The following is a 19946-nucleotide window of genomic DNA, read 5'->3' on the forward strand; positions in this document are numbered from 1 at the left end:
ATTATAATCTTTCATGACCATGTTTTACAAACATTCTCAGTGGCCTGAAACCCTGGTCTGAAACTCTCTCCTTTGAATGGTTCTACACCATGGCCTCAGTGATGCTAGACTCCCAATCTTACCCCTTCACCCTCTGAAAGCTTCTAGGCCACTGTCTTAGTGTCCTTAAGTCCTTGTCTGAATCTCTCTTTCTTGAAGAGTTCTAAAACATGTCCAGGACTCTTCTCAAAGACAAAATATTACACCTATCAGATTTCTGAAGTATTCCAGACCCTAGTCTCAGGGCCTGTTCTAGTTTGCTAGCTGCCGAAATGCAATATAACAGAAACAGAATGGCTTTTAAAAAGGAGAGTTTAATAAGTTGCTAGTTTGCAGTTCTAAGGCTGAGAAAATGTCCCAATTAAAATAAGTCTATGGAAATGTCCAATCTAAGGCATCGGGGAAAGATACTTTAGTTTAAGAAGGCCAATGACATTCAGCATTTCTCTCTGAGCTGGAAGGGCACATAGTGAACATGGCGGCGTCTGCCAGCTTTCTCTCCAGGCTGCTTGTTTGATGAAGTTCCCCTGTTGTTCCTTCTTCATCTCCAAAGTCTCTGGCTGGTGGACTCTGTGGTTCTCCCAGCCTCATGGCTCTGCTCAGCTCTGCTGTGTCTTTCTTGGGGCTCTATAAAAGGGACTTCTCTCCAAAATGTTTCCTCTTTTAAAGGATTCATGGGTGGAGTCACAACTCCGTGGAAGCTATGTGATCAAAAGTTTACCACTCACAATTGGGTGGGTCACTTGTCTATGGGGACAATCAAAATGCTCCCAGCCAGCCATATTGAATTAAAGGACATCATGGCTTTTCTGGGGTCCACCACAAGTTCAAACTGGCACAGTTTCCCAGTTCTGATCTGAGCCTTCTTATCCCTCAAGGAGTTCTAGTTACTTTCTCAGGTTCCTAGTCTCACTCTCTCTCTCTCTGGTGGGTTCTAGGCCACCTTCATGGTGTTCCAGGCTTTGGCCCAGTACCAGAAGGACGTCCCTGACCACAAGGACTTAAACCTTGATGTGTCCATCCATCTGCCCAGCCGCAGCAACGAGGTCAGGCACCGCATCATCTGGGAGTCTGCTAGCCTCCTGCGGTCAGAAGAGGTACAGCCGCCTGGCCAGCCATCCTCACTCTGTTTCACCCTCTCTACCCACCAGGGCATGCTGGGAGGAAACACGGACAGCAAAGGGTCTTTGGAGCCAGAACAAGGTTTGGTGCCCAACACACTCTCTTTTCTTTCCCTGCAGACCAAGGAAAATGAGGATTTCACATTAACAGCTACAGGAAAAGGACAAGGAACCCTGTCGGTAAGGGGCAGAGGCCCACGCTTGCCTAGCTGGCCACCTTCTCTCCATCTGTCCGCCCCCAGGGACCCTCCCCTTTCCGTCCTCAGCCTTCCCAAGTCATGGGTGCTGATACGTCGTCTGCTCTCCCATCTTGCTAGGTGGTGACTGTATACCATGCCAAGACTAAAATCAAACCCACCTGCAAGAAATTCAAACTTAGGGTCACCATACAGCCAGCCCCTGCTTCAGGTAAAATCAATAAAAGACCTTATTCTAGTCGACCTCATTATTTCCCTAGTCCCAATTCTGATATCTCTGTCCCTCCTGATTTGAGACCCAGGGAACACCATCCCATTTTCTGTTTTTCTGTGTTTCTAGTCAAGAGGCCTCAGGACGCCAAAAGCACCATGATTCTTGACATCTGTGTCAGGTAAGAGCTGACCATGGGTTCTTCTTGGCCAACACCCTTTCTCAAGCCTGGTTCTAACAAATAATGTCCTAACAGCTAATACATTCCAAGAGTTTACTGTGTGTCAAGTCCTAATCTAGGTGCCTCTGTGAGGCAGATAGCACACACAGTCCTTGCTTTGCCCAGTTATGCAGGACGGTTGCCACAACTGTGCAAACTGAAACTGTGCAAACGATTCTAGTAATCCATGGGGAAAATGATGATTGTTCCATGACCTTTAAAATATTTTGTCAAAACATTAAAAACTCTCTTAGTGAAGATTATAAAAGTGTAGGGAAATGAAAAGCACACAGAAATGAGTAATTGCATATTACATTGCAATTTAAAATGCTAGAACCATTGTGCTTAATGTTTTTTTTCTTTTTCTTTGCAAAACACACATCAAGAGTATTGCATTTTGGTACATGGGTGGTTTAGTGGTAGAATGCTTGCCTTTTATGTAGGAGACCCGGATTCAATTCCTGGATCATGCACCTAAAAAAAAAAAAGAAAAAAAGAATACTGTAGTTTGAACATTGGTTGCCTTCTTTCTTTCTTTCTTTTTTTTCCCACATGGGCAGGCCCCAGGAAACAAACACAGGTCTCCAGCATGGCAGGCGAGAACTCTGCCACTGAGCCACAGTTGCCTGCCCGGTTACCTTCTTGATAAGTCATATAACTTACGATGTGCAGCAAGCCTCTTTTCTATCCCTTGGAGAAAAGTCATGCCCCTTTCTGACTTTGGATCAGCTTCCAACATTTTACCCTTTGTGCTTTCAATGTTGTGAAATTTCTCCAAGCCTTCTGTAATGTAAAATTTTTGCCAGTTTCACCTTCTTTGATGCATCTTCATCCTTTTTGTCACAACACTTTTCATTTTATGTTGATAATTTTGCCTGCACAAGTTCCTCTGCCTGCACATCTGGAGTCTTATGTGGCAGCCATGTCTGCATTCCAAAAATCAGCTCTTTCTCCCATAGACTCATTTTGCTCTCTTCAAGTTTCCCTTCCAACATTATCTCTTTTCATTTCTTTGCTGCTCTTTCACCTTTGTTGATCCATTCCTGTAACGTGTCACTTGGGTTTGTCACTGGGAGACAAGGAGGCAACACAGCCTCATGCTTTGCTGTCTGTGCAAGTGAATGACAGATGCAAGTGACCAATCACAGGCTTTGAAAGAAGTGATGTGATTGGTTACTCATCTTGGTGCATAGCTGTTAGTTACATAGTAATTGGTGAAATGAAGATCTAGCAATAGAGTGTGTATTCCATGCAGCTGCTCACACTCAATATACCGAGGTACTGAAATTTGGAGGGGTCTGGTGTTATTTAACTAAACCATGACGATGGAATTGTGCAAAATGAGGACTGTCTAGGGGAACCATATTTTATAGACAAACTCAGGCTTAGAGAGGTTAAGTAAGTCAGCAAACATTATCGGAGCTAGGATTTGAATCCCTGCAGTTTGGCCCTAGAGTCTGAGCTCTTAATCACCTTGACCATGGCACTTCCTTCCTTTGTTCCTCTTGGGGAAGGGTCTCCGAAGAGCCAAAATCCCTCTCTGCTGCTCTGTGTGAACCAAAGCCCAAGTCCTGACCAGACCCCCTACGCAGGCATTGGTCTCTGGGGCTGACCCCACACTGGAACCCAATGCTCTGTCTTCCTGCCTCATCCAGGTACCTGGGAGATGTGGATGCCACCATGTCCATCCTGGATATATCCATGATGACTGGTTTCTTGCCTGACAATTGTGACCTTGATCAGGTATGAAGGTCTTGGACTTGGGGCTGGGATTGGCAAGAAGGGGCCTGACATCTGTAAAAGGCTGCAGCCAGGGAAGGAGGTCCAGGAAGGTGCTTCACAATCCCCTTCCTTTCACAGCTGAGCAAAGGTGTGGACAGATATATCTCTAAGTATGAGCTGGACAAGGCCTCCTCTAACAAGAACACCCTCATCATCTACCTGGACAAGGTAAGGCTGCATGCTCCCTGGGAGGTCCCCAAAGTTACCTTGGCCCTACCTAGATGGCCCTTTCTTCTCCCCCTGCCTTTGTCTCCAGGCCAGGTCAGCCCCAGGCTAGGAGAGACAGGGTCTGGGGGATGGGAAGAGGAGCATGTTAAACAAGGTGGCCAAGCCATGGCCATCGCATATCAGCATCTTGGTTCTTACCATTAATGTTCCAACCTCATATTTCACCTTCTTGTCATCCAAGCCTGAAAATAACCACTGTAAAAGAGTGATGCTAAGGACTCACCTTGCTTCCCACTCTCGACTTTGTTTCTGCTTTCTGTACTTTGGTTTCTCTCTCTTCTAATTTTCCCCTGCATCTGTCTTTTTCTTGCTTTGTTCAACTAAACATGATTTGAGTTTTCCCTCACCCCTCCCTATTTTTCTCAGTTTCCTTTTCCCATAGCCTCCCTGCTACTCCCCATACCCTCAGTACCCCTAACTCTCACATTAATCAGCATAAGTTACACTACTTCTACAACAAAATGCCTAACAGTGGTGTCTTCACACAGTAGACTTGACTTTTTCATGTAAAGTCATATAAGGGCAAGTTTCATCGGGTAAGGAAGGGGGGTCTCTCCTCCATGAGCTCCCTCAGGGATCCAGTGCTTAAATCCCGTGGTTCTTCCATTTCTACGATATTAGATTCCTCTGCCATATCTTTTATTTCTACAGAAAGAGAGATTATGCATGGGAGTCTTTAAATGGACATAGATAGCAACTTGTTGTTGAGAACTCAGTCAATGACCACAGCTAAGTGAAAGGGAGGTTGGGAAATAAAATCTAGCTGGGAGCTATGAGAACAATAAACGGATTTTCTGAACTTCTCGATACTCTCTGCCACATTTGCTGCCCCCCCATGTCTTTCCTCCTCCCTTCCATTTCTCCACCATCATTCCAAGTCCCAGTACCCAAGCTGGACTCGCTCCCATGTCACTCCACTGACCATCCTCCTGCTTCCCTCCAGATCTCACACACCGAGGAGGAATGTCTGTCCTTCAAGGTTCACCAGTACTTTAATGTTGGGCTCCTCCAGCCCGGGGCAGTCAAGGTCTACTCCTATTACAACCTGGGTGAGCAACCAATATGGTGGCTGGAACTGAGGGATCCAGGGAAATATGGATGGGGTCAGAGACGGGGGGTTCAAGGATCCCAGAGATCTGCAAGTTGGGGGTGTGAGGGTCCCAGTGGCCTGAGAGTTGGGGTCTAAGGGTCCCAGGGATATGAGATTCCCAAGAAGCTGGGAATGCAGGGTGGGGGTGTGGGATGGGTCTAGGGACCCCAGGAATCTATGAGTGGGGTCTACAGGTCAGGGCGTCTGAGTGCTGAGTGTCCCAAGGATATGAAAGTTGGGGATCTGAGGGTCCTAGGTATCTGAGGACCCCATGGGTTTGAAAGTTTGAGGCTAAGCATCCCAGGGATGTGAGGGATGGGCCCCTGGGTTCTCCTGGTCTGAGCATCTGAGAGTTGGGAATCTGGGCATCCCACGCATGGTCTTTTGTGGAGGCGCTAGTGCTCTGACCCCTTCTCCATCACCTCTGCCCACAGAGGAATCTTGCACCCAGTTCTATCACCCAGACAAGGAGGACGGAATGCTGAGCAAGTTGTGCCACAAGGACTTGTGCCGCTGTGCTGAGGGTGGGTGCAGAAGGGCCAGGAGAGTCTGGCCTAAGACAGCCACACTCACCCTGTCCCTGTGTGTATGTGTGTGTGTGGGGTGACCCAAGGGTCTGCACACCCCACCTTTGGGGGAAACCAAGAGTGAGAGGTCTGGGACAAGCCACACTCATGTGCATGGGGTTCCAGAAGGCATGTGAGACTTAGTCATGTCCCCACCCCCGATCCCCCACCCCGGCAGAGAACTGCTTCATGAAGGAGGAGGAAAAGGTCACAGCAGATGAGCGGCTGGATAAAGCCTGTGAGCCGGGAGTGGACTACGGTGAGTGGATGCCTATGGGGATGCTCAGTGACTGGGGATGGGTGGGTGCATGAGTGTGTGTGAGCAGCAGCATGCATAGGTATGAGTTTGTGTGTGCAACAGGGTGTATGTGTACCAGGCTGTGTGTGTGTGAGCAGTGGTGTGCATGGGTGTGTGTGAGCGAATGACAGTATGCATTGATGTGTGTGTGTGAAAGCATGGCAGTGTGCACAGGTATGTGTGTGAAAGCAATAGTGTGTGCAACTGTGGGTGTGTGTGAGAGCATGACAGTGTGCATGGGTGTGTGAGCAGCAATGTGCATTTGTTTGTGTGTGGGTGTGATAGTCCATGGGTGTGAGTGTTCAGGGGTCATGTGACTGTGAGCAATGTGTGTGACTGTGTGTGTGTGAGAACGGCAGCATTGACGGATTTGTGGGTGCTATGTATGCAAGTGTGTGCTGATGTGTAAAACAGTAACAGTGTGCATGTGGCAACTATGTAAGTGACAGTGTATGTGGGTGCAAGCGTCTATGAGGGAACCACAGTTTGCATGGGTAATTGTTGAGTGTGTCTGATGTTTGAGCAACAATATGCATGGGTGTGAAGTTGGATAGCCCAGGGAGTTCTCAGAGAGATCTAGACTTCAACCAAAGCCTGGTGCCCTGAGGGATCCTGACTTAGTCTCAGGAAAGAATTCAAGGTCTGGTCAGTGTGTACAGCCAAATAGTTTAATAAGGTCAATGCGGGAGAACCCCAGGAGTTCTAGGCTGGATGCCAGAGAGACCCGGCAATTCTCAGGGAAGTCTAGACCCCCAACCAGGGGCTGACACCGTGAAGGTTTTGACTCAACCGCAGGAAGCTCAGCTGCAGGAAAGAATTTGAGGACTAGTCAGTGTACAGAGGTTCAGCCAAAGAATCCAAAGACTAACCAGTGTGTACAGCGCAAAATTTTAATGTGTAGTGAAAGTACATGCCCGAAAGTGTGAAAGCGGATATTCTCCAAAGGAGAAGCGCTCTGAGGCCGGAATACTTGCATTATATAAGAACCTGCAGGGGCTCTTCCCTCTCTGGCTAAGCTGCACTTTTCACGGTCCTTTTCAGGTGCCTACGTGAGTGAGTGCTGGGTGTGCACGTACCAAAGGGACCTTCTTTTTATGGGGTTTATAGAGTCACTTCCCCCTCCCTCCTTCCCTATCTAACCTGCCGCATATGTGCGCGGCTGTGTTTGTGTGTGTGTGTGTGTGACTGTGAGGCCACATTGGTGCCCAGCCACATTTGTGCTAAAGATGATGTTTGTGGATATAAGCAGCTGTGGTTGCGTAGTTGACTGTAGTTGCGGACGGCTGTGAGTGTGTATACGGTGGTGTGTGAGTGGGACCGAGTGTGTCTCTACGTGTTCCTGGGTGCACTGTAGACGTGACCGGCTGTAGAAGTGCGTGTGTGCGGTTGGGGGGGGGCACCACCTGCCCGGCGTGCTCGTGGCCGAGGGTACCCAGAGCCAACGCAGCCCGGGACCCTCTGCGCCCCGCCCCCTCCCCCCGCAGTGTACAAGACCAAGCTGGTCAAGAAGGAGCTGTCCGATGACTTTGACGACTACATCATGGTCATCGAGGAGATCATCAAATCAGGTCAGCCCGGCAGGCCCTGCCTCCCCACCCCCACCCAGGGGACTCCCGCCTTCCTCCCCCTCGCTCAGCTTCCCCCTCCCCCCGCCCCAGGCACGGATGAGGTGAGGGCGGGACAGCAGCGCAGGTTCATCAGCCACATCAAGTGCAGAGAAGCCCTGAAGCTGAAGGAGGGGAGCCGCTACCTCATCTGGGGCGTCTCCTCCGACCTCTGGGGAGAGAAGCCCAAGTGAGTGCCTGCCCTGTACGCGCGTGCGCGGGTCGCCCCTCCCGCCGTCCCCGCCCCCTGCTGACCCCTGCTTCCCTCCTCCCCTCCCCCAGCACCAGCTACATCATCGGGAAGGACACCTGGGTGGAGCTGTGGCCCGAGGCAGAGGAATGCCAGGACGAAGAGTACCAGAAGCTGTGCCAGGACCTGGGCTCTTTCACCGAAAGCATGATCGTTTTTGGCTGCCCCAACTGAGCCCCATGACCCAGCCCCCAATAAAGCTTCACTGTCCCTTCTTGCATCTGCAAAGTCCGGAGGTCTCTGATGGAGGGAAAGGGGCAGCTGTGATCCTGCAGCTCAGCTCCCTCCTACCTGAAATCTCATCTGAGTCATACTCCACTCCCTCCTGCAGTTACCCTTCAATGTCACTAGGCTTCTCACCTCAAGTGGATATGCCTGCCCGCCTGGCCTGCACCTGCCCCAAAGGACATCTGCCTCTTCTGCAGCTCTCCTCCACCCTTGCCTGAATTCTCATTTGCATTCTTTGCCTCCACGCTCACCTGCATGGACATCTGCATCATTACCTGTGTTTTGTCCGCGTTCTCATCTGGGTCTTCACCTGAATCTTTATCTGCATCCTCTGTATCTCTTCCTATGTTCTTACCTGCATCTGTTTTTTACATTCTCACCTGTGTTCTTTTTTTAAACGTTTTTTTAAATTGTGAAATATAACATATATACAGAAAAAGCAATAAATTTCCAAGTACATTTTAACAAATAGTTAGAGAACAGATTTCAAAATTCAGTATGGGTTACAGTTCCATGATTTCAGATTTTTCCTTCCAGCTGTTCCAGGACACTGGAGACTAAAAGAAATATCAATATAATTTATTAACTAGGGTTCTCTAGAGAAACAGAACCAACCAGAGATACCTGTAAATATGAGATTTATGAAAGTGTCTCATGCAACTGTGGGAATTCAAGAGTTCAAAAAGTCATAGAGCAGGCTGTGAAGCTGGCAACTCTGATGAAGGATCTTTAATTTTTTTACTTTTTTAAAATAACAACATACAAACACAAGCATTCTTACCATATCATCATTCCATTCTTGGGGTATAATCAATAACTCACAATATCATTACATAGTTGTATATTCATCACCATGACCATTTTTTAGAACATTCGCATCAATTCAGAAAAAGAAATAAATAAAAAAAAGAAAAAAATTCATACGTACCATACCCCTTTCCCCTCCCTTTCATTGATTGCTAGCATTTCAATCTACTAATTTTATTTTAACATGTGTTCCCCCTATTATTTATTTATTTTTAGTCCATATGTTTTACTCATCTGTCCATACTGTAGATAAAAGGAACATCAGACACAAGGTTTTCACAGTCATACAGTCACATTGTGACAGCTGTATCTGCTGAAGGATCTTGACAAACTCCACAGAAGGGGCTTGCTGGCTGAAGAAGTGAAAATTCTCTCTTCTCCCTTAAAAGTTTTCAGCTGCTTGAATGAAATCCAACTGGTTGGATGATTTTGGTTGCAGGAAACGTGCCCTTAGTTGAAATCAGCCACAGCTTAATCAACTGACTGATGATTTAGTAAACCAGTCTTTTGGTTTGTCAACCAGCCATGAAATGTCCTTGCAGTAACGCTTAGGCCAGTGCTCCCCTGACCAACTGGGTACCATCACCTGGCCAAGATGACAACAGAACCTGACCATCAAAATAATGATTCAGATGTCATGCTCATTTGTTAAATCCTATCTTCTCTGTATAACTCCTCCTTTTCCTAATCATTAGGGATATGTGGGCTATGCCCGTTCTAATGTTTTCATATTGAAAGGGGTGTCTACAATTTAGGATAGGGGGATGGAATTAATTGATGTTTCTGGAGAGGCTGGCCTCTGTGGGTTTCAGGACTTATCTGGCCTAGGAAATATCTGGAGGCCATAGGTTTCTGGAAAGTAAACTTAATGTGTGAAAGTTGTAGAATCTCAGATAGAGCCCTAGGTGCCCTTTAGGTTTAACAAGAATGATATTGGTTGGGGTTTGACAAACCATGGCAATTAGCAATATCTAGCTGAAACTTGCATAGAATAGCCTCCAAAATAGCCTCTTGAATCTATTTGAACTCTCTTAGTGACTGATAACTTATCTATTAGTCAGGGTTTTCTAGAGGAACAGAACCAACAGGCGATATCTGTAAATACGAGATTTATAAAGGTGTCTCATGAAACCGTGGATGGAAAAGTTCAAAATTTTTAGGGCAGACTGTGACCTGGCAAGGTCTGGAAGAACTCCACTGGAGAGGCTCGCTGGCTGAAGAAGCAGTGAAAAAATCTCTCTTCTTCCATAAGTCTTCAACTGATTGGATTATGTTACTTGTGGAAGACACACCTTAATTGATTGTAGATGTTTTCAGCCACAGCTGCAACCAACTGACTGATGATTTAACACACCAGCCTTCTGGTTTATCAACCAGCCTTGAAATATACTTGCAGCAATGGTTAGGCCAGTGCTTGCCTAACCAGACAACTGGGAATCATCACTTGGCCAAGTTGACACCAGAACCTAACCATCACTGCTTATTTTGTTAACTTTATTTTCCTCCTTTGGGTCAGGAAGGCATTGTTAATCCCATGTTCCAGGGCCAGGCTCACCCCTGAGAGTCATGTCCCAGGTTGTCAGGGAGACATTTGCCCCTGGATGTCATATTCCATGTAGGGGGGAGGGTAATAATTTTACTTGCAGAGTTGGGCTTAGAGAGAGAGAAGACACATCTGAGCAACAAAAGAGGTTTTCTGGAAGTAACAGGCATAATTATAGGTAGGCTTAGCTTTTTGGCTACAGAAATAAGTTTCATAAGAACAAGCCTCAAGATCAAGGGCTTGGCCTATTAGCTTGGGGGTCTCTAATTTTGAGAGTGTATCAGGGGTTTCCCAGGTAGGAAGGCTTAATAGTTTCATATTTTTGTCTAGTCCTACAAGGGATTTTACTAATACTTTTAAATTATCTACCCAACATATTATGGGCTGTATCCAGGTATTACATTAAGCTATAGAGAATTATAAGCCCTTTTTCCCACTATGGGCTATATGTGTTTGGTTTGTTTAAATGAGCTATCCAGGCAGGTTGAGTTAGATTGTGTGCTACAGAAGATTTAGGTCATGGAAAAATAAACCTCTCTTCCTTTGGTCTTATATAGGAGGTGAAGCTCTAAAATACAGACAATGTCATCCTTTGCTCTTTATTCTAATGTACCTTAGTCCCAACCAGATTGGTTTCATTCTTATCTCTAACTGAAGCCTGATCTCTTTTTTATTTCTTTTCCCATTGTTATATGTAGCATTGCTGACTTTCAAAGCTATAGAACTCCATTTCAAGTCTTAGGTGTCACAGGTACCCAATTCCCAGGGAAATAGCAGCTTGTACACATATAGCAAGCACCCCAGAATATAGAAACAACACTTAAAACTCTAGACTAAACATGACTGCTATAAGAGCTTACAATCTGGGCCCCAATTTTCTTATAAATATTTTGTAAAGGAAACCATATAGTATCTGTTCTTTAGTTTCTGGCTTATTTTGCACAACATAACATCCCCAAGTTTCATGTACTTCGCTGCCCGCCTCCTGACTTTGTTCCTTTCTGTAGCCATACAATGTTCCATCATGTGTATACAGTACAATTCTCCTTTCCGCTTCTCTGTCAATGGATCCTTTGGCCACCTCCATCCATTAAGCATCATGGATAATATCCAAAATAAACAATCCAATTGAGTGGATTATGTCTCCATGGAAACAATCTAATCAAAGGTCACACCTGCAACTAGGTGCATCACATCTCCATGGAAACAATCTAGCCAAAGTTTTCCATCCCAGACAATCGTATTACAATTGAAACATGGCTTTTCTGAAGTACATAATAGTTTCAAACTGCCACACCCTCTATTCTTGACTGTTTGTATGAGATTCATAACTTTGAAGAAGTTCATGCAAGAATTTATTTATATTTGTGGCATCAATTGGTGGGATACGTGGCTCCATAACCCCTTTCAATTATGTTCACCATCAGTATGGGAATATTACAACCTCACTAATGAACTACCATCACTTCTTATCCCTTCTCTTACATTTAAGTTCAACCTCATTAAATAACTATTCATCTATCTCTAGCTTCTATGTATCTCTAGGTCCCCTATACTCTACATTATAAATATATAGAATACTTTTGCCACAGTCATAATGGTGAAATCATACAGTATTTATTCTTTTGTGTCTGACTTACTTCACTCAGCATTATGTTCTAAAGGCTCATCCATGTTTTCATATGCTCAAGACCTCATTTTATCTTTCTGTGGCATAATATGCCATCATATGTATATATTACATTTTCTTTATTCACTCTTCTGTTGATGGGCACTTGGATTGTTTCCATCTTTTTTATAATTATGGTCACTATGAGCATCAGTTGAAAATGTCTATTTATTTTATTGCTTTCAGCACTTTCTGGGTTTAGCAGTGGTATTGCCAGGTCATAACACAACTCGCTGTTTAGTTTTCCTAGGAACTGTCAGTTTTCCACATTACCTGTACCTGTACATTCCCACCAGCACTGCCAAAGTATTCCATTTTCTCCATGTCCTCTCCAATGTTTGCTGTTTCCTGTTTGTTTAATAGCAGCCATTCTTATAGGTGTGAGGTGGTATCTCATTGTAGTCTTGACCTGCATTTCCCTTGTAGCTAATGAAGATGAGCACCTCTTCATGTGCTTTTTAGCCATTTGTATTTGCTCCTTGGGACATGTCTATTCACATCTTTTGCCCATTGGGTTGTTTGTTCTGTTCTTGTTGAGTTATATGAGTTGTATGTATGTAGAATATCAAACCTATATCCAATATGTGGTTTCCAAATATTTTCCCCCCCTTGAGTTGACTGCCTCTCCACTTTTTGAGAAATCCTCTGAGGCACAGAAGCATTTGATTTTGAGGAGTACCCATTTATCTATTTTCTTCCCTCATTCCTGTGTTTGGATGTAAAGTTTAAGAAGCTACCTCCTATTACTAGGTCTTTAAGATGTTTCCCTGTATTTTCTTCTTGGAATTTTATGGTACTGGCTCTTATATTTACTTTGATTCACTTTGAGATAATTTTTGTATAGGGTGTAAAGTAGGGGTCCTCTTTCATTCCTTTGTTATTGATGTCCAGTTCTCCCATGCTCATTTATTGAGAAGTCTATTCTATCCAGGTCCAGTGGATTTGGAGGCCTTGTCGAAATTCAAATAACCATAGACCTGGTGGTCTATTTCCACACTCTTGATTCAATTCTGTTGGTCACTACTACTATCTTTGTGCCAGTACCATGTGCTTTGACCACTGTGAATTTACAAGAAGCTTTAAAGTCAGAAAGTGTTAGCAACCCCCTCACCACCGCATTTTGCTCTTCTTTTAAAGGATATTTTTAGCTATTCGAGGTCTCTGTCCTTTCCAAATAAATTTGACGACTAGCTTTTCCACATCTTCAAAGTAGGTTGTTGGAATTTTAATTGGTATTGCATTAAATTAGTAGACCAATTTGGGCAGAATTGATTTCCTGGCTACATTTAACCTTCCTGTCCATGAGCATGGAATGTCTTTCTACCTATTTAGATCTTTTATTTCTTTTAGCAATGTTTTGTAGTTTTTCTGTGTACCGGTTCTTTATACCATGGGTTAAGTTTAATCCTAGACACTTGATTATTTTAGTTGCTATTTTGAGTGGAATTCTTTCCTTAATTGTCTCCTCAGTTAGGTCATTACTTGTATATAGAAACATTACTGATTTTTGTACACTAATCTTGTACCCCATCAGTTTGCTGAATTCTTCAGTAGCTCAAGTAGCTTTATTATAGATTTTTCAGGTATAGAATGAAGTCATCTGCAAATAATGAAAGTTGTTCTTCTTCCTTTCTGATTTGGATGCCTTTTATTTATTTATGTATTTTTCCTACTTGATTGCTCTAGCTAGAATTTCTAGTACAATGTTGAATAATAGCGGTGACAATGGGCATCCTTGTCTCATTCCCAATCTTAGGGGGAATGCTTTCAATCTCTTACCATTAAATATGATACTGGCTATGGGTTTTTCTTATATGCCTTTTATGATATTGAGGAATTTTCCTCTGATTTTACCTCTTGAAGTGTTTTTATCAAAAAAGGATGCTGAATTTTATTGAATGCTTTTTCAACCTCAATTGAGATGATCATGTGATTTTTCCCTTTTCATTTGTTAATGTGCCATATTACATTGATTGATTTTCTTTTGTTGAACCATCCTTGCATTCCTGGTATAAACCCCGCTTGGTCCTGATGTATAATTTTTAAAGGTGTTGTTGGATTCTATTTGCTAGTATTTTGTTGAGAATTTTTGCATCTGTGTTCATTAGGGAGACTGGTCTGTAGTTTTCCTTTCTTGCAGCATCTTTATCCAGGCTTGGTATTACAGTGTTAGCTTCATAAAATGAGTTACATAGTATTCCTTTTTTCTCAGTGTTCGGGAAAAGTTTGAGCAGAATTGGTGTTAGTTCTTTTTGAAATGTTTGATAAAATTCCCCTGTGAAGCCATCTTGCCCTAGGCTCTTCTTTGTGGGAAGATTTTTGATGACTGATTGAATCTCTTTACTTGTGATTGGTTTGTTGAGATCTTATATTTCCTCTTGAGTTAGTGTAAGTTGTTCATATGTTTCTAGGAATTTTTCTATTTCATATGAATTTTCTAATTTGTCCATTTCATATAATGTCTAGTTTGTTGGCATACAGCTGTTCATAGTATCCTCTTATGATTTGTATTAGCTAAAGTTCTCTAGAGAAACAAAATTAGCAGGAAATATCCATAGATATAAAATTTATAAAAGTGACTCATGTAACCATGGGAACATAGAATCCAAAATCCGTAAGGCAGGCTGTGATGCTGACGACTCTGATGAAGGGTCTGGACAAACTCCACAGGAGAGGCTCACTGGCTGAAGCAGGAAGAGTGACTGTCTCTTGTGAATCCATCTCAGAAGACTTCCAGTGATTAGATTAAATGTCACTCATTAAAAAAGACACTCCCCTTGGCTGATTAAAAATGCAATAAGCTGTGGATGCAGCTGATGTGATCATGATTAATTTTATGTGATGTCCTCATAGCAACAGACAGGCCAGCATTTGCCCAACCAGACAAACCACCTGGCCAAGTTGACACATGAAACTGACCATGACATGATTTTTTGTATTTCTTTAAGGTCTATGGTTACAACCCACCTCTTACTTCTGAGTTTTTGTTTATTTGTACCCTCTCTATTTTTTTTCTCTGTCAGCCTAGCCTAGAGTCCATCAATTTTATTAATTTTCTCAAAGATGCAATTTTTGGTTTTATTCATTCTTTTTATTGTTTTTTGTTCTCCAATTCACTTATTTCTGCTTCAATCTTTGTTATTTCTCTTCGTCTATTTGCTTTGGGATTAGTTGCTGTTCTTTCTCCAGTTCCTCCAGTTGAGCAGCTAAGTTCTTGATTTTTATTATTTTTTTAAACGCAAGCATGTAGTGCAATACATTTCCTTCTCAGTACTGACTTTGCCACATAAGTTCTGATATGTTGCATTTTCATTTTCATTCACCTCTAGATATCTAGCAATTTCTTTTTTGACCTATTTATTGTATGACAGGGTGTTATTTAATCTCCATATATTTGTGAGAGTTCTGGTTCTTTTGTGGTTAATTGATTTCCAGCTTCATTCCACTGTTATCAGAGAAAGTGCCTTGAATATTTTCAATCTTTTTAATGTAAAAAGATCTGTTTTGTGCCCCAATATATGATCTACCCTGCAGAACATTCCATGAGCACTAGAGAAGAATGTATATCCTGGTGTTTTGTGATGCAACTTTTGGTATATATCTCTTAGGTCTAATTTATTTATAACATTCTTTAAGTTCTCTATTTTCTTGTTGCTCCACTGTCTCATTGTTCAATCTATAGAGGAGTCTGGTGTATTGAAGTCTCCCATTGTTATTGTTGAAACTTCTACTGCCCCCTTCAGTTTTCCAATGTTTGCCTCATATACTTTGGAGCTCCTTGATTGGAAGCATATCTATTTCTGATTGTTATTTCTTCTTGAGGAATTGTCCCTTTGATTAATGGATAGTGTTCTTCTTTGTCTCTTTTGACTTTTTACATTTAAAGTCTAATTTTGTCTGATATGTTAGCTACTCCTGCTTTCTTTTGGTTACAGCTTGCATGTGACATCTATTTCCATCCTTTCACTTTTAATCTGTTTGTATCCTTGGGTTTAAGAAAAGTCTCTTGTAAGGAGCATATAGATGGATCACATTTTAAAATCCATTTTGCCAATCTGTATCTTTTAATTGGTGAGTTTAGTCCATTATCATTAAAAGTTATTGCTGTAAAGGCAGTTCTTAGAATCTACCATCTTATCCTTTGGTTTTTATTTGTGAGATCTATATATTCTTTTAATACACTCTCTCTTGCTTAGCTTTTTTATTGTATAACATAAATACAAAGAAAAACAGAAAAAAACAATAGTTTTCAAAGCACTCTTCAGCAAGTGGTTACAGGATAGATCCCAGAGTTTGTCATGGCCTACGTTACCAACATCTCAGACTTTACCTTCTGGCTGTCCAGAATATTGTACCTCTTTCTATTTTTATCTTTTAAATTATGCTTATTGATACTTTTCAATTCTGTACCCTCCTCCAGATCTTGCTCTCCTGTCCTTTTTTTTTCAGCCAAAAAAACCTCTCTTTAATATTTCTTGTAGGGCAGGTGTCTTATTGATAAATTCTCTCAGACTTTGTCTGTCTGAGAAAATGTTAGTCTCTCCCTCACTTTTGCAGGACAACTTAGCTGGATAAGGAATTATTGACTGGAAGTCTTTCTCTTTCAGTATCTTAAATACTTTTCAATTCTGTACCCTCTTCCAGTCCTCTCTCTCCTGTCTTTTTTTTTTTCAGCCAAAAGAACTCTCTTTAATATTTCTTGTAGGGCAGGTATCTTGTTGATAAATTCTCTCAGACTTTGTCTGTCTGTGAAAATGTTGCTCTCTCCCTCACTTTTGAAGGACAACTTAGCTGGATAAGGAATTATTATTATTGTTATTATTTTAAATTTTAAAATGATTAAGGTCACAAATGAAACGCCCACAAGTGACATCCTTACTGGTAAAACACAGAAGTTTACCTCTAAAAATCAACAACAGAACAAAGACGTCTATTGTTACATCACTATTACTCAGCTTTGGTTCTTACCAGAGCAATTAAGCTAAAAACAACACAAAACAAAGAGCATGTAACCAATTACAGTAGGAAGATCTGAAATTCCCTGTACATGCAAGGAATACAAGTATAAAAATCTTACAGAACTTTTCTTTAACAACTTTGCTAGCCCTGCTAAAACAAGGCCTCAAAAAATTTGTGTAAAACTCAGACTTAGTTTCTCTCCATGGAAATCTTTAGTAAAAAGCGAAAGATTTATTCGATTTGAAGAGAAACCAGAGTATGGATAAGGAATTATCGACTGGAACTCTTTCTCTTTCAGTATCTTAAATACCACTGCCTCCTCCCCTTCATGGTGCCTGTTGAGTAGTCTGAACTCAGTCTTATGTTGTTTGTCTTGTGTGTGATGAATCACTTTTCTTTTGCTGATCAGAACTTTCTGCTTCTCAAACATTTGACAGTCTGAATAGCATGTGTCTTAGACTAGACCTATTTTGAGTCATTCTATTTTGGGTTCATTGGGGCTTCTTTGATTTGCATATTTACATCTTTTATGAGGGTTGGGAAGTTTTCCCTATTATCTCTTCAACTAATCTTCTTAGTCCTTTACTCTTCTTCTTCTAGGATACCAATTGTTCTTACATTTGTGTACTTCATGTTGTCCATCATTTCCCTGAGATCCAATCCCAATTTTTCCATCTTTCTTGCCATTTGTTCTTTTGTACACCCAATTTCAGTTATCCTGTCCCCTACTTTGCTTATTCTTTCTTCTGCCTCTTCACATCTTCTATGGTGTGTTTCTAGTGTATTTTTAATTTGTTCTACAGTATCTTTCATCTCTGTGAGATCTGCCATTTCTCTGTTCTTTAAAATTCTTCGTTATGCTTTTCCTGTGCCTTCTTGATATCTTTTGCATCATTAGCCCACTGATTGAATTTATTTAGGAGAGTTGTATGAACATGTTTGATTTGTTGTTCCAAAGTCTGTCTCCTCTAGTGTTTTAATTTGGTTGTTTGTCTGGGTCACATCTGCCTGTGTCTTCATGTGTTTTGTAATTTTATGTTGCTTTCAAGGCATTTGACTATCTTGATAAGGTTATTTTGAAACTTTATTTCCTTCACTCATCTAAGGTTTTGCATTTGTTTGGTTTGTGTTGAAGTTCTTCTTTTGCACTTGTTTTGTCAGTAATTCCTTGCCTGGACCTCATGCAGAGGATGCAACTCTACCTGAGGCGCTGTTAAAAGCAAGGCAGATAGGCAGTTTGCCAGACTTCACTTTCTGCTTCTTCCCAGCAGATGGTGTTCTTGGGCCATATCTTACCCTCATGCCCACCTTTTCCTGACTGCAGCAACCAGCTAAGCCGGATAGCGGCCCAGTTGAGTTCCAGCCAGGTCTCTTGGTCTTGCTGCATGCTAAAAGTTGCCAACCGTGAAGTTAGGGGGTGGCAGTGTGTACCTTTACAGAAATTCTGCTTATGGGCCCAATGGGTCTTGTAGCCCCTAGGCTCCCATCTGTAATGACCTTGGGATGCAGACTGGGTACTTCAGCTCCCCTGCCCACAGCCAATCCGGAAATGCCTGATGGCTCATGGCTCCATGCAGCTAATGACTCAGCATGGCTTGTGATTTTCTGTGACTCATTGCTCAGCATGCTTCCTCATTCCTGCCTCTCCGTTCATGCATGCCTGAGGTCTCCAGGCCTCCATGGGGGAAGGAGAGCATTATTGGGACTCAACAAGTCTTTTGCTGGCCAGTTGTTAGGCTTGCTCCACTCTGCATCTCTCCTTCTCCCATGGGAAGACCCCTCAGGCTCTGCCATAAAGCAAGCATTCACAGTGTCCTGTCTCAGGGGTCAGGAGCAAGCACTGTGCATTCACGGGCTGGTCTATGTGCACAGAGAAAGCAAGTCTGCTGGATTCTGGGTTCCCCACAGAAACTTCTGGCTGCAGAGCTATGAGGAAGATCTCCCAGGCTAGCTACAGGGGTAGGCTAGAGTGCAGGGTTGCTACATTCCTGCAGGTTGTGCACTTCCCTGTGCACCATTGCTTGTCCCTGGTGGGGTCACTGAGCACACTCACCCCATTCTCTTCATGCCGATTTCTCTGGTTTGTCACCAGAACCTCCCTATATGGTGTAGAAGACCCTCTTTCATCTGCAGTCCTGGTTGTTTTTCTGTCACTTCTCTCATTCCTCAGAGCAGGGGGGATCTCAGCCTGTCCTATTCTGCCTCACCTGCTCCTGTCCTCAAGTGTATCTGCATCTTCTCCCCGCAGCTTACCTCCATCCTTACATCAACTCTTACTTGCACCCTTCACTTCCACCCTCACCTGCATCCTCATCAATAGCTTATCTGCTCTTTCACCTGAGATCTCACCTACTCACTCACCTGCTTCCTTACTGCCTCCTTACCTGTGCTTTTACCAGTAGTCTCATTTGACCAGTAGTCTATTCTCTCTCCTGAGCTGTCCATTGTATCCAACTGCATTTTTAATGGTGCTAATCCTAGTCAGAGTTAATAACAGCATAAGAAAGGAAAGGAAAAATCACAGCCCATTTCTCTCATGAGTAAAAAAATCCTAAATAAACTCCTAACCTGACTTCATCAATATGTGAAAACAGGATACTTGGTGAAATTGGGCTTACATCAGAAATACAATATTATTTAACAATAGAAATCTGTTAACTCAGTCACCATAATAGAAGACTAATGGAAGAAAACTGAGAGATACACTGCACTGATAGAAAACAAGGATTTGATAAAAAAAAATTTAAGGAAAAAACTTTTTTAAAGAAAAAACTAAACACCCAACTTAAACAGTTGGAAAGTGAACAATAAAGCAAATCCACAGAAATAAGAACAAAAAAATAAAAATTATGGATCAGAATCAACTAAATGGATGGGGATAAAAAAGATTAACAAAAGCAAAAACTACTGTAGTTTTTGAAAAGTTATTTGACTGGCTGTTGGCCAAGCTGATTAAAAGAAGAGACAGATAGGCTTCACATAAAATGCAAACTGTAAAAGGGTTAATCATTATAGCCAAAACAGATACAAAAAGTTATTGAATATTATTATGATTTATTATGTGTTAACATCTTTTTATTAAAGGAATTTTATCCCTACACCATATTATTCATCCAGTGTGTACAATCAATGGC

General features: G+C 42.4%; 1 protein-coding gene and 1 non-coding gene across 2 annotated transcripts in view; one reads left to right on the forward strand and one right to left on the reverse strand.

Annotated features, from left to right (window-relative positions):
- LOC143650309 (complement C3-like) overlaps positions 1–7826 on the forward strand; it is a 34692-nt gene extending 26866 nt beyond the window's left edge. Inside the window, exons 30-41 of the mRNA XM_077120935.1 lie at positions 978–1136; positions 1281–1340; positions 1478–1568; positions 1698–1749; positions 3444–3531; positions 3649–3738; positions 4742–4847; positions 5323–5412; positions 5633–5713; positions 7237–7320; positions 7411–7546; positions 7639–7826. Coding sequence (XP_076977050.1) covers positions 978–1136; positions 1281–1340; positions 1478–1568; positions 1698–1749; positions 3444–3531; positions 3649–3738; positions 4742–4847; positions 5323–5412; positions 5633–5713; positions 7237–7320; positions 7411–7546; positions 7639–7780 — 1179 coding nt within the window. The 3' untranslated portion in view covers positions 7781–7826. The remainder of the gene's footprint in view (positions 1–977; positions 1137–1280; positions 1341–1477; positions 1569–1697; positions 1750–3443; positions 3532–3648; positions 3739–4741; positions 4848–5322; positions 5413–5632; positions 5714–7236; positions 7321–7410; positions 7547–7638) is intronic.
- A 9129-nt stretch (positions 7827–16955) lies between these two features.
- Positions 16956–17072, reverse strand: LOC143651140 (U5 spliceosomal RNA). The gene has a single exon (XR_013159874.1). It is a non-coding gene; the product is annotated as a U5 spliceosomal RNA (small nuclear RNA).
- Between the last annotated feature and the right edge of the window lie 2874 nt (positions 17073–19946).

This window comes from Tamandua tetradactyla, chromosome 11 (assembly GCF_023851605.1).
Source record: "Tamandua tetradactyla isolate mTamTet1 chromosome 11, mTamTet1.pri, whole genome shotgun sequence".
NCBI classification, from domain to species: domain Eukaryota; kingdom Metazoa; phylum Chordata; class Mammalia; order Pilosa; family Myrmecophagidae; genus Tamandua; species Tamandua tetradactyla.